Raw genomic sequence first — 18,152 nt, 5'->3', positions numbered from 1 at the left:
ATATGAGCCTTGTCGGGGCACTCGAATATCTTACATTTACTCGTCCTGATATTTCGTATGCGGTTCAACAAGTATGTTTACATATTCATGATCCGAGAGTTGATCATATCCAAGCTCTCAAGCGCATTATCAGATATATTCAAGGTACTCTTAATCATGGTCTCCATCTCTTCGCTTCTTCGATTTTATCATTGGTTGCTTATACCGATGTCGATTGGGGTGCCTGCCCAGGTATACGACGTTCTACATCCGGTTGTTGTGTTTTTTGGGGAGATAATTTGGTCTCGTGGTCGTCTAAACGACAACCTACTCTCTCTCGATCGAGTGTCGAAGTCGAATATCGGGGTGTTGCCAACGTCGTATCTGAATCATGTTGGTTACGAAATTTGTTGTTATAATTGCATTGTCCAATTAAAAAGGCGACACTTGTTTATTGTGACAATGTGAGTGTAATTTATTTGTCGGGAAATCTGGTGCAACATCAATGTACCAAGCATATTGAGATTGATATCCATTTTGTAAGCGAAAAAGTTGCTCGTGGTCAAGTTCGTGTTCTCCATGTACCTTCCCGATATCAGATCGCGGATATTTTTACGAAGGGTCTTCCGTGTGTTCTTTTTGACAATTTTCGAGACAGACTCTGTATTCGAGAACCTCCAGCTTCGACTGCGGGGGTATGTTAAATATATATTGTATACGTTATTATGTGAAATAACTTAGTCAATCATTGGTTCCTTAAAATAAGGTTTGACCCCATTGTATTAGGAAAAAGATATGCATATGTATTGTGTATATATATTGACATGTATGTGAATGAAAGTTTTGAGGAAATTTTTTTATTATAAACATACATAGATCAAAAGCAATCTCATGTCCCATCTTGTTCCATCCTTTTTGATGCAACATAAAATTAAAAATTTTGTCTCATCGACACCAATCACAATTCTAGTTGATGCATGTCAAATACTATGCAACATGTTTTGTATAGTACTAAGTAACAAATATGGTCTAAGGCCTTTTCATTTGTTGGTTATGATTGGTTTTCAATTATTTGGCTTATTTATATGATCCATTACAATGATTAGCTAAAATACTAGAATAGAAGATACCAGTTAAACCGCAACACCAAATATAAACTCTACTAAATAATTTGATGGTAAAAACACACATAAATTGACAGCCAAACTATTTGGAATTAGATTCTAATATATCCAACACTTGTTTTTCTAAAATTACACCACTTCAAGCTTAATTCAAAAGGAATATGTCACTATACACGTAAAATCTTTCTTATGGTGCAGACATCATATGGAACAACTGCACATAAGCACACAACATAAGAAGTCTCAACTATAAATTTGTAAAACTTTTCCAATAACTCCAAAATGAGAGAAGTGTATATGACTTTGTTTTCTCTTTCTTTGATACATATAATTGCAAAAGAAATGTTTTTATGTCATACTATGCTTCTTGAAACTAAATACCAGCGTCAACATTTGCAATAATTGTATTTTTTTTTCTTAGCTTTAAAAAACCTAATTCCCACAACTTGTCTGGTGTTGTATACTAAGTCTATTTTTTGTATGAATAAAATGACTAAATATAAGTAAACTGAAATCGTGATATTTTCCTATAAATCTTATTCCAACTGAACATCCAAGTGTCGCCACTTCTTTGGTTGTTGCTGGAAAACGCGTACCACCACCACCACCTTGAAAATTATTCCGACCGCCATTACGACCGTTGTCGCGACCTCCACGCTGATTTCGATCCCCACGACCTCCACGATAGCCCCTAGATAAATGTTGTGAGATTGAGTGGAGTCTGTGGCCAAAACAATCGATGAAGATGAATGATTTGAGTGTGTTTGTGCCAACTGTTGGGTTTCATCTTGTAACATTTGCTGTTCTTCAAGAAGTAGAATAAACCAAGTATCCCAAAACGAGGGCAGGGGGTCACAATGGCGGATGGTGGTTGTTATATATTGAAACTTTGGAGATAAACCATTAAGTGTGTAGGTAACAAGGTTGTGTTCAAACACTTTTGCATCCATGTTATCAAGTAAATCAACATGGTTCTTTATATGATTGCAATATTCAGTAATGGAAGAGTTACCAATGGATATGTTGTGAAACTTATTATCAATGTGGATAATCCTGTTTTCCTTATTATTGTGAAAAACCTTCTCAATGTTATGGCAAACTTCAAATGCAGCAACGTTTTTCTTGAAAAAAGTTTAAAGAAGGGATATAGTAAGAGTATCGTACGACCATGACTTAACAATTGAGTCCAATATGTTCCATTTAGTAGCGTAGGAAGGTGTAGTTTGTTTCTCTTTTGGAGGCTGAAGGTGATCGATAACACCATAACTGATGCAATCGATCTCATATAGCTCCCGCCAAATGTCATGATTCATATGGTCAATGTCAAGAACGATAGGAACAACATGTTTAATGTTGATCGTGGATGAAGGCTTGTCAGACACAAAGGAGAAGCATTGGATTTTGGATATCCAGTCATGGTGATACACGAGACTGGCAAGGGAAGAGAAGCAATCGAGAAGAAGAGGAGATGAGGAGATGGTCGACAGTAAGGAAGCCATTGACTAGAACTAGGGTTTTAGAAAGCATGCTCTGATACCATGAAATTGCGATATTTTCCCGTAAACATGGTTTCATTCATCATATATATATATATATATATATATATATATATATATATATATATATATATATATATATATATATATATATATATATATATATATATATATATATATATATAGTTTACATTGGAAATGAGCCCGAATACAAATGGTCTGAAATAAATTGGGCTAACAATACATGTATAATAATTGTACAATAAAAAAATGATCCTCTAACATAAATGACCATTTTGCAGGTTGACCTGCCAACGTGTTTACTATATTTATTAAACATAAAAAAATATTATAATGTCTCAAAAATTCAGAGTAAAACTTTCATTTTTAAAACAATAAACCATACAAATAAGTTGTTCCTCAACCAATCAAAGTGATTACATCATTTAAACATCGGATTAAAAATCATAAGTAGTCAATGTGGTAACTATGGGGGATGATGTGCAGTCATGTCGGGCCTTTCCCTTTAGAATCGAAAGTATCCGAAACCATAAACGTAAAACCGTAAGGACAAAGCTTAATGAGTTCCCCAAAATTCCACATGTCACACATAGAATAAAGTTTGCTATGTTTCATCCATAGTCTTACAGTTACTATCATTCCATGAGTCGTGTCATGGTCTTTCCTTACAATGTCGGGGGCTAAAACTCGGGTCTTACAAACAAGTGTCAAGAGCCACCTCCCGGTATTCCCTGCAAGTATCATAAAGACAACTAGCATTCTACATATAGCTACCAAGGTCTAGACCTTTGTATTTCATACAAATTGTCGGGAGCCATATCCAGGTCTTTCATACAATTACCAAGTATCACCACCTAGTCTTCCTACATAACATAATCCAGTGGGCCAGCATTGGTGCCTTCAACCCATTAAACAGTAAGGAGACTCGCATAAATCACAGCACCGACTAAAACCCGCTCAAAGTCGCACCGACCATAACCAACAGCTCTCACCGCCAAAACATGGGTGTTAAACACTTCCTAACAATCCACACATGGCAAACCCTAAGTCTACCTTCTAAAAATATAAATTTGATCAAAACTCGACCCATGCCAAAAGCCAATGGTCAAAGTCAACGGCCAATCGTTGACTTTAGTCAACCGCCACGTCGTGGCCCTCATACAATCGAACAGTCGAGAATTTCGTGGTCGCCATGTCGTGGAGACCTATGGCCACGCCGTGGGTACTGGGTTTCCAACAGCTTAATGGATTAATTCGTTTTCTTCAACTCCAAGAGCTCTAAAGCTCAGATTTGGTCCATACTGTGGTCTAAATGGATAAAGTTTCCAACTTTATTCATTAAGACACCCAAAGAGATCAAGTTCTCCAACCCTAGGTCCAAATAAAGCCAAATACTACAATGTCTTAACCATTGAGCCCTTAATCTAAAAAAGTCTTTAACCCAACCACTCAAGAAGGGTTTCTAATGCTAGATCTATCATAAAGGTGAAAGCTTTATAGACATGCATGACCAAAACATGTCAAAATCCATTTTGGATCAAAATAAACTAAAAAATAACCAAGACTCATGCAATTGACAAGAACTCCAACCAAAGTCCAGATCCACAACATATGTTGCTCTTGGGACTCAGGAGAGTCATAAAGTTGCCAACTTTATGAGTTCATTCCTTCCAAACTTGCTTAAGCATGAAGAACATGTGACAATATCTTAGATTTAGTCACTTCAAGCCATAAAGTCTGAGCCTTTGACACTTACAAAGGTCTAGAAGCAATGTGAGATGTTGATGATGTTGTTTCCTTGCAAGATCCACTAGTAGAGCACCTTCTTCTCCTTATTCTCTTCTTCTCCAAACTAACAAATGCTCCAAAGGCCACAAATTACCAAAGGAATGGGGGATAGGGTTTCTTTGAGGTATAAGAATGTTGGTGGCTGGTTATGAACCCTAGAAATGGCTTAGAGGGGTTTAAATACAAAGGGAACCCTAAAAGAATCATGGGTTGGGCCAGGACAGGTGCCACGTCGTGGCAACCCTTGGCCACGATGTGGCGGTCTAAATAAACACGTGATCCTTCAAATCATTGTCACTCGTGGGCATCCTTGCACCACGTCGTGGCACAGAGTTTCCTCAAAAACTTCATCTTTTGTCCCTGATAAATATAAATTTAAACCAATCTGAGACATGGGTGTTACAAATATATTTATTAAATAAATTAAATCGGTAAATCAAGTCTTAAACGATTATGACTTGCAAACCCATACTGGCGGATCTATAGTGGTGCACGCAGTGGAAAAAAATTCGATTTTTTACCTATTTTTCATACGCCGGCAACATCTAGTATGAATTTCTACGTCCACGCTTGTGAACCCAATTATAATCAACGAATCCAAGTATGGCCCAAAAATCCATAAACCCGTAATGAAACCAACGTTACCTTGACATCACTAACTTTACCCAAAGTCTTGCAATAGGCCCATAACTAACTTTCCTCTTCAATGAGACTTTAGCCAGCGACCAGTTTGGTACCTAACCCGGTTCATATATATGTACCAAACCACTAGCCAGCTGGATTGCATTTTCTCAGGAAAAGAGCCGTTGGAGAACGGGGCTTCCTTCGCCCGACCCGAAACACCATACCCGAATAATTAGGCGGTTTGAAGCATCAGCTTCTAGCGATTCTTGCCGTTGGATTAAATTTGGGAAAATCTCTTGTCTGTTCAATCGTCGCTTCCATAATCATTTGAGCACATCGATGATGATGGTGGATAATGATTTGCAGACACAGACACAATTGCAGTCGGAGTTCCAGTACTGGTTTCCAGTTCTTCGCCGATTCGGCCCTGACGATCCCTTCTTTGCTTCTGGAAATATTGAACGTGAACTTCTCGCCAAACAGGTTCCTTTCCTCTCCGTTCCTTCGTTTCGTCTGTGATTTGATTTCTACGAATTTCCCTATGTGATTTCAAGATTTGAGATGCTAATTTTTATTAGAGGTTACACATGTACCAATGAGAGATCCGACCGGTTTAATTGTCATGTCCAGAATCATTTGTTGCTATTGGAATTCAGACATGACAACCGTGTCACGGATGGTGTAATTGATCAAAAACTGAAAAGTTTGTGAAAAATTATACCACTCGGGCAAATTAAAGCGTTTGTTTTTGGACTGGTAGAGGTGATAGTTGTAGTTTTTTTATACTTGAGTGCAAGAATAGAGAGATTCAAGGAACCTACTGAATAAGTTTGATGCTCACATTCACAAAGAAAACAGCGTACTCCTAGGCAACCAAGGGTACTGCACAGTTTCTCTTTATGATTTTTAGGTAATCATAGTTCCCTGTGACTATGGCATATATTTGATAAAACTGGGAATAAAGCGTTGAAGAGTATGGATTGGTTAGGTGTACACATGACAAATGGGTGATGCATTGGTTAGGAAATTGAAGATGAATTGTTGTTGAAAATGATCATAAATTGGTGATGAAAAACTACGAGTTGGTGATAAATTAGTGATGATATTGCAAAAACTACAAGTTGCTAATTCATGCCATAACCCCTATTTTCACAAACTTATGCATGGTATTGGTAGCATACACCAACAGTTAACTTAGCTTTAATGTGCTTGGTAATTTTTGTATATGCTATCATAACAATTTTAACAACTCATTCAACACCTAGAATTCGAAAGCTGACAGGATCTATTTTTATTACTTAATTGTTTGTATGTATGAGTGACACATCTATAAAAAACTTCAATATGTAACATAATGTGTGTTTATTAGTATCCGATAAGTTCCAAGTACATGGTTAGCATGATGGTAGATTTTAACTATTTCTTTCTCATTTTGATACCCAGATCACACTAGATTTAAGTGAAGAGGAAAAACAAGAGATTAGAAATTTTGAAGACAAGTACAGTGACAATTTTAAATTTCATTCCTCTTACTTCTCAACATTCATATATATTATCAAAAATACTATAAGGAAAAACATTAACACAAATTTATTTGACCAGAGAGGTGTTGTGTCCAATTGTTGGTTGTGGGGCAACCTTGAAAACATTGACCGAGTTTGAAGATCATTACAATGCACGCCACACTTCCTCTTGCTCTGTCTGCTCAAGAGTATACCCCACATCTCGCCTACTCAGCATACACGTGTCCGAGGCACATGATTCCTTTTTTCAAGCAAAAGCAGCACGAGGTTATCCCATGGTAAAAATTTCATCTTATTTCATTTAAAATATTATTTAAAAAATAATAATAAAGTTTGGTTGTTTTTCCTTTTGGAACAGTATGAATGCCTTGTTGAAGGGTGTGGTGTAAAGCTGAAAAGCTACAAGTCTCGGCATCAACATCTAATGGACAAGCATAAGTTTCCTTCGACATATGAGTTTTTGAAAAAGTCGCATCCTTCAAAAAAAGAAAGGGTGAAGAAATACCAACGTAAACAAAAGCATGTGGCAGATGAATCAAGTGCAATGCAAGTGGAAGAAGAGACTATGGATGGGCTTGTTTTAGGTGTTTCCAAGTTGACTACTTCGGATTCGTCTCCTTCGGTTGTAAGTTTTGGTCGACGCCATACACGTGGGTTGACGTTTCTACCTCGATCTGTTCAACGTGAAACAAAGAAATGAAGGTCAGTAGGGAAATTTACAATCAACTTTAATTTTGTTGCCTTATAGAAAGATTTAGGGGAATAATTCATTCTATAATGAATTCAGGTTTGTGACTTTTAGGTTTTTTGAAAGAATATATTACGTGTATGGATCTTGAGACACTTTTGAAGGTACCTAAATTGGGGTAGAATCCAATTCCATGAAAAGTTCGATGGAATCCAGTCGGTGGTTATAGTAGTGAAAATGTGGATTTTTTTTATAGATTGCTTATAGTGTTTCTTTTGTAGGATTGTGTTTTATATGATATGACTATATCACGTATGTTAGGTGATTGTTACCAAAACATTGTGCACATATTGTTGTTTGATGATTTTAGTATCACTTGTATTATTTTGGTGTAATTGGAATTTATATAGTGCCAAATGGCATGCTTGTCACTCAAACCATGGTCTAGTACAAGTTAGATGGCAAGCGTGCAAACTTTGTATAAGTTAAGTTTGATCCACACACCGACCCCATGAACGACCAAGTGAACAAGACTTTTTCCCACACACATTCTCACACATAGATCTATGAACTACTCAAGACAAGCCTAGCAATCTAGGGAACAAGGCTTTGTGTCCCACACATAGACCACTCATGCAAGCCAAACGTTTGAAGACGACAAATGGTAGTAGTCAAGGGGGCCCGCACCTTGTGGTAGTCATGCTAACGAGTTGACTTGGGTAGCATAGTAGGAGAATGCTAATATCCATATTTGGGACTGTTCTGGTCAGTTTCGTTGTCTGGCTTCTAACTTGCTTGGTTTTGGTATGTTTGACTAGCTTAGGTTTGGGATTGACTTAATCTTGGTATGTTTGGAAACCACTTCGTTAGTTTGGGGATAATTTGACTGGTAAAACTAACTTGTAAGTTTAACGAAGAAGTAATTGATTCCAACTTTCGAAAATCGTTATTCTAGTTATCGTTATCCATTTTTATAAGTATCATGAGCATAAATTGACTTGTTATACTTCTCATTTTTAACTCTCCCAAGATTACAAACAATTAAATACAAACACTTGTTTAATTTTGTGCCTATAAATTTAAGTGTTTTGTTGTAAGATTATCCTAAGAATTTATTTGCGGATTACCATGCATAATGAGTAAAATAGATTTCAAGGAAAGTGATTACATGATCTTACAACTATCCAAGCAGCATAATTATCAACAATTCCATTTTCATCCGGATTTATAACAAATATTACATCCTGAACTAAAAGTTTGGGGATGGGTAACGACTTGGGTTAACGGTCACAACTGGGATTTGGGTTAACGGTCACAATTGGGCCTGAACCGCTCTTGATTATTAAGGGCTATATTTTTAAATAGTGTCTACAAAATTGTTTTGAATAAATCAAGATATTTTAGCTTCTAAAATTAGAGTTTTTGACAATTTTAGTTTTGTAAGAAGAATAAAAATAGAGCTTTTTTAAATAGCTCTAATTGATTTCATGAAACATAATACACAGAAGTTTTTTTTTTAACTAATAAAAAGGATTGAATATCACTGAAAATCAGAAAATTATATTTGTATTATATAAAAAATAATAATAATAATAATAATAATAATAATAAAAACACAAGTTTGCCGACTTAGGGCAGGAGGTAAGTCTTTAGGACGTAGACATTAGAACTTAATTAAGTTTATTAATTTGAAGACAGAAGTACAAACAATATGCTTAAGTGGACGTAAAAGGATTATGTTTTTGATATTTTGGTTAGTATACAAGGGTGATTGTACAAAGGGATATAACCATTTTCAAAACCGGAACCAGAATAAGCGAAAACCAATTAAAGAGTGAACGGAAACCAGATCAAATACCCCTAACCGATTCTAACCGGTTCCGATTCTGGTTCGATTTTCGGTTAAAAAAAAGCTAATCCTTAATTGTACATCTCAAATGAGTCATAAATATCTATTAAAAAGGTAGTATAGTTTACTTATTGACTATACTTTTCTTAGGCAATATTTGTATAATTTTTTTGATTTCGATTTAGAAGTTTTAAACACCTCTATTGAATATTGATTATAAAATAAAAGACATTATAACCGAAACATTACGTAAACGATACGGCATCGTATCTGGCAGATACAAACTAAACAGAGAACAAGTTAGAAGTCGTCAACGTGCTGACTGTACAGTATTATCCATCGTGGCATTGCCAGCAAGGAAAGGATGACGAAACTCCATCCACGTTCAGCCTACCTAAAAGAAAAAAAAGTAAACAACTAAAATAACGAATTACGAAAAGGTGTCTAACCATTAGAAATTGGCAATTTTGATCCTTTTCTTTCTGATTTTGAAGCTTTAGAGTGGAAAGCAAATAAACCATATAATTCGTTTACTCCTTAAGACCAATCGCTAAAAATCTTTAGTAGGAGTACCATAACATCCTATCACCTAATCCTATCTTTTCTATTTTTAGAATTTGAGAGAATTTAATAAACTAATACTTTTCATGTCCTATCATGTTATATTAAGGTAAAATGATCCAAAAATTCAAAGTAATTTAATATAAAAAAAATTGTACAAAAAGTATGATATTTTTATGATTTTTCATACAATTGAACGTAGCTCTTATTTTATCTTTAAGAAAATAAATTATTTTTATGTTGATCTATTTAATTGTTTGTTAAATGTTAAGTTACGAACTTACAATACACAAGAATATTACGTTTCTAATGTTTTGGAATGACTATGGGCACGATAAATTATTCATTTGAAGGTTCAAAGCTCATGTTATACAAACTTGGATCAAATTGATTAGAGAATCTCAACAGAACCACCAAAAAAACCTCAAGGGACCATTATGTATATGTATAAACGTAAGGGTCATTTTTGTAATTATTGAGATAATAAGGTGAGCGAATTGTTTTTTTGGTTCAACGCGTATAACCCTTGCTCTCGTCTTCTTATTTCTTCCGCATCTCCATTCAAATCCCTAATTCTCTTTCCAGATCTGATATTTCTCTCGATCTATTGATAATGGATGCTTTGGATTCAGTCTTCGAGCCATTGAGAGAGTTCTCAAAGGATAGCTACCGTCTAGTCAAGAGATGCCACAAACCTGATCGTAAAGGTACGCGCTACTACTACTCAATTACAGTTTTGATCGACTCATTTCAATTTCAGATCTTGGTTTCGTGTTGTCGATTTCAATATTATTTCTCTCTTGTACAGAATTCTCGAAGGTAGCGGTTCGTACGGCGATTGGTTTCGTGGTGATGGGATTTGTTGGGTTCTTCGTTAAGCTCATCTTCATCCCTATCAACAACATAATTGTCGGATCTGTTTAGAGGTGAATTCATTTCCTTTTGCTATATTTACATTTACAACATAATTATTTTGACTTGATAGTTGTTAAGTGGGGATTTGATCTATGTTCACGCAGTCGATCTTGTTAATCTCTTTAATCTTAGAATTTACCAATCCATTTAAGTTGGTTACACGCTTAAGGTATTGGTCATTTAGCTTGATCTGCTATGGTTCTTGCAAACTTCACCTAGATATGTTGCTCTGCAATGAAATTGAACATGCATCTGTCAATCTTGATCTGACGCTTAAGCATTCATCTCATTGGATCAGAAACACGTATTCACACTTGTTAGGAGATAGAAACGTATATATAAAACGGAAGCAAGCTAGTTGACATCAACATGTGAATAATTTCTTTGGCAAGAAGGGTTGGGCAGTCTGTTGGTAGATTTTTAAGATTTTCTTTTTATCAAAATAGCACAGATACACTCAGGACAGATGCTAGGAGTAGATAGGTCTTGTCTCAATGTCCATTACAAGAGCATTTTCATGAATCACCGCTTTGCATCTTATATTGGTTTGGTGACATCATTACATATCTGCAGACCGCAGCTAAAGAAGTTTTGTTGACGAATGAATCTGCATCACAATTTTGGCTTAACATGTGCATTTTTTTGGGCTGATCAGGTCATACAATCATGAAGGGATGGATGGAGGACGTTTAGCTGTGTGGAAAATGGTTTTACATCGAGAAGTATTGATGTATTGTAGGGAACTTTTCTGGTGTTATGTTCAAGTAGAAAGAGATTTGTTTTTTGATACTTTAAATCTTCAATGTTGAACCTTATATACTAGTTTTTACATCATCTGCCTTTTATTTTACTTGTTTGCATCATTTTTTTTTCACTTCTAGCCCCAATGCTGATTGTTGATGGTTGTTCATGTTGTATGCTAAATCTGTGGATTTTCATTTTAAATGGTGGTTGTGGTGGTGGAACATGATCTGAGAATAGGACATTGCTGGTGATGATGATTATAAAGTTAATTATATATAAAAAGTCCACTTGGACATAACATGTACAACTGTTGCCATGTAAATGCCACATCACCCACTGATGTATGGCTTCATTATTGAATAAAATTATGAGATTGACAAAAAAAAAATATGTACCAACTTCTTGAGGTACAATCAAACGAATGCAAACCAGTTATAGCCTATATGTGACATTAATCCACTGATTTATGTCTTCATCTCAAAAAGTGAAAGAAAGATTGTATAAAATAGAAGAAAGACTGCATAAAACAGAATATGCCTGTATCAAGCTGTAAGCTTTCTTTTTAATATGTAGGCTAATAAAGAGTAGAAGCTTAATATGGTTCGAAGTAGGAAAAAACTTAAAAGAGTACTTTACAGGCACCATTTTCACAGAAAATAATACACATACAAAAAAAATAATACTTGTAAACTGTGACACAGACCTTGTCCAAATATTTATCATCCCTCATGAATCAAGATTACATTGTGAAGTCTAAATCAGCAATCGGCAGTGGCAATGACAGTATCAGTAGCAGTAACAGTTCCTTTAGCTGAAGCCAGCACCAACAGAGGTTGGACAGCAGTCCCTTCCCTAAGCTCTTTTCTTGCTTTCCTGCGTTCACGCTGTAGCCTGAACGATTCTCTCTTCCTATTTCTGTAACTGTTTGGATTTTCTGGCTGCACTTCACGCGGGTAAACACTCACCTGCACACACACACAAATTTTATCAAATGAAAGCACACAGCTGAAATGGGGTTTGAGAAATTACAAGTATTTCACCTTTTTTCTATCAGGTCCAAATTTCTCAAACTTCACCAATCCATCAATTAGAGAGAAAATAGTGTGATCTTTGCCAATCCCAACATTCTTTCCTGGATGCACCTGGACAAGAAACCAAAAACTGTTAACGAGGCTATAAAAATGGTACATACTTTCTCTCAATCATATGATATACTATTTCCAGGTTTTTTCAGACACTCAGGGTCCTTGAAGGCTTGGCTTCAACTCAAGTTTTTTAGGGGCTAGACTAGAGTGGCTAAAAAATCTTTAGCGATCTACCCCGGACAAAAATTATAGTTGGTTACCAGAATTAGCATTAACACAATACTAAATGTAGAAAACATCAAGATAATGGTCAGTTAGCTGCAGAGTAATACAAGTATCTTCTGTCAGCTTTAAGATACTCAACCTCAAACAAGACTCCATCTCCATAGAACTATACTATACAAGATACACACACACACACACACAATTAATAAGCTTAAAACCTGTGTTACCAACCATATATGATAAACAGTTTGGCATGTTCACCATTTCTAAACATCTAATGCATGCCAATAAGTTTATACTCATCCAAAGCTCCACAACTATCAATTCATCTCAAACACACATACTGTGAGATTTCAATAAAAGGTTCCCAAAACACGAAATATTCAACTACATCCAGCCACTCGACTCAACCAACTATAATAGGCTCATATCCAGATGTCTCGTTTGTCTTTGACTTCACAAATAGCTTTTTAGCTCAAATTGCTCCAACAGCTCTTTGTGAATTGTGATCACATAAGGAAATATGATTAAGTTTACCGTATGAGAGACAGGGTCATAGGGGTCCTGATTCAATATAAGGGCAAAATAAATATGATTCAGTTATAGCTGCCCGCCTAGTTCCTGATGGAAGAGGGAACATATATTCGGTTTTACACATCAAATCTCATACATTATTCATATGATTCAGGTCCAATTGAACTGTTAAAACACATGTTGGTTTTTTAGCACAAACTGAATGATTTAAATGTCAAAGGAATGTTGAGTAAAAGAAATCCTTCCTTTTTACTAATGGCTGGTTTCATGCGTCTGTATATATACTTGATTTAGGGCTTACATCTACGAGCAAAAACTACATCGTAGTTTTCACACAATTTCAAAGCGTGTATATATTTCACACAATTTCAAAGCAATCTCATGTAAACGAAGCTCATATATATACCTTTGTTCCGCGTTGTCGAATAATGATTGCGCCAGGCTTCGCAAGTTGGTCTCCGTAAATCTTAACACCAAGCCTCTGACCTTTTGAATCACGACCGTTCTTTGTACTTCCAGCTCCTTTTTTGTGCGCATTCTGTATCGTCAATGGGGTTCTTATCGGGAGCGAAATTGAAATCTTACGCGCAGCGGGAACCGATCCAAAATCTCCTTTGAAGAAGGAAGAGGAAGAGCTTGAACCAAACGAAAGTCCTCTAAAAGCTCCAACCAAATTAAAACTAAGCGCTGTCGCCGCCGCCATCGCTCTGCAAAAAGGAACAACATTTCAAAACTCAAATTACACATACATATGATAGATAGATTTAGGTTTGGTGTTCTTACTCGACGAGAAGTGAAGAATGTTTGCCTTCAGTGAAGGATAGGATTGGGAGAAGACGAAAGTTATTACTAGCAGTAGGACTAGAATCAGGGGTATGTATCTTATCTTTTGTATGTGCGTTCATGTAGTCATTTTCTAGGAAATCTTGTGGATAAATTACCTGATCTTGCCACGTTCGCAGGTCTACGCTAAAAACAGAAGACCAGCTTACACCAGATTCCTTTAAAAAAAATTAATTAGCAAAGGGGTTCATGTCATATCAACCTACTTTTATTGGCTAAAAGAATAATGAAAATTTTTAAAAAAAATCCCTAAAATCTTCGATTAACCCCACTTACCATTTTATTCTCATCGAACTATTTTTTTCTTTTATCCTTTACTTTTAATATGAAACCGAGAAGCTTGTTTCACTGTAATCAGTATCGGGGGTAGAAGAGAAGTGGCGAAAGATGAAGAAAGTTATGTAGAGATTAAAGGGAACGAAAAGGGAGAAAGAAAATGGTTTTATCCTTGTTTAAAAGTGATGAAGGCGGTGGAAAAGATGTACGCATCTAGTTGGAAGCGGGAGAGGTGGAGCAGACCAGGATCAAAAGGAGAGAAGCATATGGCGGACATGCAACAAATCGTGCCAATCAAGAAGAGAAGAGGTCGGAGTCAATTGAATGAGGAACGGATCCCACCCAACGAAATGGATCCAACCCAGCGAAACGGATCTACACACTGTGTCTATAAAATCGGAAACCATATTACTGTTCATCAAACCACTTTTATTGTTCCTAAACCATGGGTATTAATAGAGTATATAAATAATTTAATATAGATAAGGTATAAAAGTAATTTTTATTTTTTTAAATCTATTATCTAAATTCTTTAAATCATAAAAATATTATAATTATTTTATTTATTTATCAATATTTTGTATTTAAAAATATTTTTTTACGTTTTATTAGAATAAATATATTTAATGTTGTTTTTTTATTATGATATTTCGTTCATTTTTTTTTTTTGACTTTTTGATGTTTCATTCATTTATATTATTTAATCGTAATTTTTTGTCACCCAACAATTATTCATTGTTACACAACTCTTCTGCCTAAAGTACAATAAAAATTCATGGAATTTTTCATGGGTTGGTTCCTATATTACATTCGCCATCAGAAGTGAGCCGATTTATGTCTAATCCAGGGAGGGAGTATTAGGAATGTGTCAAGTGGTTGTTACGCTACTTGAAAGGTACTTATGAGGCTACCTTATGCTTTAGAAGGAAATGGTGGTTTTGGAAGGTTTGTTGATGTTTATTTGAGGGTTGTATGGATTGGGAAAGAGCACAATCGGTTATGTGTTAACATTCATAAGTATCGATACTAGTTTGATGTTTAGGTTACAGAAGAGTGTTTCTTTTTCAACAAAATAAACATAGTACATGGTGAATATTACTCTTTCAACCACATAAACAAAGTAAATGGTGATTGCAGAAGCAAGCAAAGAGCTTATATGGTTGAAGAACTTCACATCAGAACTTTAGATGCAACATGGAGATTGTGTATAACACTGTGACAACCAAAGTGCAGTTCATTTGGCAAAGAATCCAGTGTTTAACAGTATAACGAAACAGATTCATATGAGGTACCACTTTATTTGAGAACTGATAGGTGATGAGACTCTGAATCTGAAGATAATCCATGGTATGAAGAATCCAGCAAACATATTTGACAGGGTGATGATTGTGGAGAAGTTGAAGTTGTGTGTGCCTTTAAATTCCAAGTACTTGATGAGAATGTACGGAAATTCATGTAACCTAATGTATCAAAAGCCATTCGACAATATCAATAAAAGTATTTCTCTCATGTTCACCCCTTAACGTAGTTGATCACTTTGATCGTGTGAACCATGTAAATTGATTATGTCTTTGTTTTTCCATTTTGAATTTATGACTCTGTAACTGACATCGTTTATCACATATTCTAGTGCTTAAACGCTAACATAAACCCTCTCCTTTCAACTCACCAAGAAAATACAAACAACTACAAACCTTTTCATTGCCATAACCAAACCTGACATATGAACAAACAACAAAAATTTAAAGACACCCCTTCACATTCATCACCACCACCCCCAAACCAGCTCAGAGATCTGAAAATTAAATTACGTACATTTGAAAAATCTAATCCATTGGATTGGGCTTTTCAATCCAACAACTATTTCAAATACTACTCCATCCCGCCACAACAACGAAACTGATTATCTATTTTTTTACTTCATGGGTCAAGCTTTGTGTTGGTATAAGCATCTCGTTAACAGCGACTTGTAGTGTACTTGGCAACAATTTTATCATGCCTTAGAATCCACTTTGGGCTATCAGTGTATGACCACCATCAATCCATATTGTTCAAACTCTGTCAAACCATTATTGTACTTATCTATCATATAAAATTCGAAATAAATAAGCAACAGTGTCATTGGCTTATCACTGTAAGCACTCCTCAATTGTTTTATTTATTTACTACGCCACGACATTCAGTCTGAAAATCGTCCCCACAATCCATAATCTCTACATCAAGATTACGGTTTATCCAACTTAATTGAGGATAAACTCATTAATCATCGACCTTGATACCAACCCACACCACGTACCTACTATGCATCCACCAACCCAACCCAGAAGAAGTTACCCTTATTGACCCTAAACCCACTCACTACTTCACCCCTACTACCTTTACTACCCAAAACCAACCCCACCATGACCTTCAAGAAAATATGATCTTATTTCCCTCAACACGACATATATAAGCACCTGTTGGGATTTTATTCAAAAATTGTTTCTTAGACACAAAGATAGCAACGAAAGACTTTAATTTTGAACAAAATAAAACAAGTTTTATTCCCACCAAAAGATCATTTTGCAAGACTTAGAAAGATTAAAACAAACATAGAAAGAAAAGTATTACAACCTTTGAAGACTTTGGTTCCATCTGGCAATTAGGAAGTTGATGAATATGGCTTAAGCTCTAAATTAAGAGCTCTCTAGAAATATCCACCAAGCAAGATGAAACCAACATTATATGCTAGTAAACACTTGTATAAACTTGTTCTTAAGCTTAAAGACTTATAAATAATAAGTGCTTAAAGAGAAGCAACTTTTTGTCTTCATTTATAGACATCAAATAGAAGAAGAAGAAGATGATGATGATGATGAGGGAAGAGGGCTTCGAGACTTCGAAATTTGGCAGCCCTTAGGATCTCTTTTAGCTCTCGAATTTGGTCTCCAAAGAGGAAGAAAATAAGTGCAAGAAAATGCAAGAAAAGATCAACCTCTTTCACTATTTAAGTGTCTTTTAAATACTAAAGCATGCAACAAAAAGCCAAGATCAAAAAGCAAAAGAGGTGAGGCTTGTCTAGTATGCATGAGAGACACAATATAATAATGAAAAGCATTACATAGCCTACGCCTAAGCGTTTTCGACCATTGTGTAACAATAAGACAAAATCTAAATGTTTGTTACACATTCCATGACTAGTTATTTAAGTTGTAAACATTTTGTTACCTAAAGTACCCAAAAGTTTGTACATAACTTAAATAATCATACCATATGATAATAAGTTAATTTTGTTCTCTTTATTATTATTTCCTAGAAATAATAATTCCATCATGTTAGAAATACATTATTTCCCAAAATAATGTTTTTTCAGTTAAATACAAGTGTTGATATATTTATTAATAATCAAATTATACTAATAAATAATCAATTGGTGGTAACTTGATATAACGTGTAACCATATAGGATCATATGTTACTAGCAATATTATTCTATAATGACTCTTGGGCATACAAGATCTTTCAATCTCTCACATGCACAACACATCATAGATTGATATAAACAGTGGTGAACGTCTATCACAATTTCACTGTCCCCAATAACACATGACGAAGAATGTCATTCATCAACATCCAATTCCCAAAAGCTCAAAGCTTCAAATGATGTATAAGGTAAGTTTATCAATTATTCCTTTGTTACAGACATCCCATTGAACATGAGACTTGGATCGCAATCAATTTCATTTGGTGTTCAACTTTGGATAACGTGTGTTAGATGTCTAGCTCTCAACACATGTAACAAACCGTTATTTCAAACCTATGTAATAATGTAGGTCAATTTGTAGTTCTTTTAAAATAATAAAGAGAAATTTTAGCATACTGTGTATATTTACATAATT

General features: G+C 35.2%; 3 protein-coding genes across 7 annotated transcripts; 2 read left to right on the top strand and 1 right to left on the bottom strand.

Annotated features, from left to right (window-relative positions):
* Nucleotides 1–5,210: 5,210 nt before the first annotated feature.
* On the top strand, nucleotides 5,211–7,638 carry LOC145160621 (nucleic acid binding / zinc ion binding protein). 4 transcript variants are annotated; one of them, XM_079079899.1, is made up of 5 exons: nucleotides 5,213–5,515; nucleotides 6,476–6,531; nucleotides 6,635–6,833; nucleotides 6,914–7,257; nucleotides 7,358–7,638. In XM_079079899.1, exons 1-4 carry the CDS (start codon nucleotides 5,372–5,374, stop codon nucleotides 7,253–7,255), a joined length of 741 nt encoding a protein of 246 aa, XP_078936025.1. In that variant the 5' UTR covers nucleotides 5,213–5,371; the 3' UTR covers nucleotides 7,256–7,257; nucleotides 7,358–7,638. The 4 variants fall into 4 exon arrangements, with proteins under 4 accessions (XP_078936026.1, XP_078936025.1, XP_078936024.1 ...); XM_079079898.1 differs by having other exon boundaries at nucleotides 7,343–7,638; XM_079079897.1 differs by having other exon boundaries at nucleotides 6,914–7,638.
* Nucleotides 7,639–10,174: 2,536 nt separating this feature from the next.
* LOC145160620 (protein transport protein Sec61 subunit gamma-like) lies at nucleotides 10,175–11,418 on the top strand. 2 transcript variants are annotated; one of them, XM_079079896.1, is made up of 3 exons: nucleotides 10,175–10,360; nucleotides 10,462–10,579; nucleotides 11,142–11,418. In XM_079079896.1, exons 1-2 carry the CDS (start codon nucleotides 10,267–10,269, stop codon nucleotides 10,575–10,577), a joined length of 210 nt encoding a protein of 69 aa, XP_078936022.1. In that variant the 5' UTR covers nucleotides 10,175–10,266; the 3' UTR covers nucleotides 10,578–10,579; nucleotides 11,142–11,418. The 2 variants fall into 2 exon arrangements, with proteins under 2 accessions (XP_078936022.1, XP_078936021.1); XM_079079895.1 differs by having other exon boundaries at nucleotides 10,180–10,360; nucleotides 11,224–11,418.
* Nucleotides 11,419–11,897: 479 nt separating this feature from the next.
* RPL27 (ribosomal protein large subunit 27) lies at nucleotides 11,898–14,084 on the bottom strand. Its single transcript, XM_079079893.1, has 4 exons — nucleotides 13,940–14,084; nucleotides 13,563–13,863; nucleotides 12,353–12,454; nucleotides 11,898–12,277 (listed from the first exon to the last, which is right to left on the bottom strand). Exons 1-4 carry the CDS (start codon nucleotides 14,059–14,061, stop codon nucleotides 12,071–12,073), a joined length of 732 nt encoding a protein of 243 aa, XP_078936019.1. The 5' UTR covers nucleotides 14,062–14,084; the 3' UTR covers nucleotides 11,898–12,070.
* Between the last annotated feature and the right edge of the window lie 4,068 nt (nucleotides 14,085–18,152).

Source organism: Lactuca virosa, chromosome 2, assembly GCF_052849685.1.
Source record: "Lactuca virosa cultivar CGN04683 chromosome 2, Lactuca_virosa_CGN04683_v6, whole genome shotgun sequence".
In the NCBI taxonomy this organism is placed as follows: Eukaryota; Viridiplantae; Streptophyta; class Magnoliopsida; order Asterales; family Asteraceae; genus Lactuca; species Lactuca virosa.
This window is presented reverse-complemented; position numbering and strand designations above follow the sequence as displayed.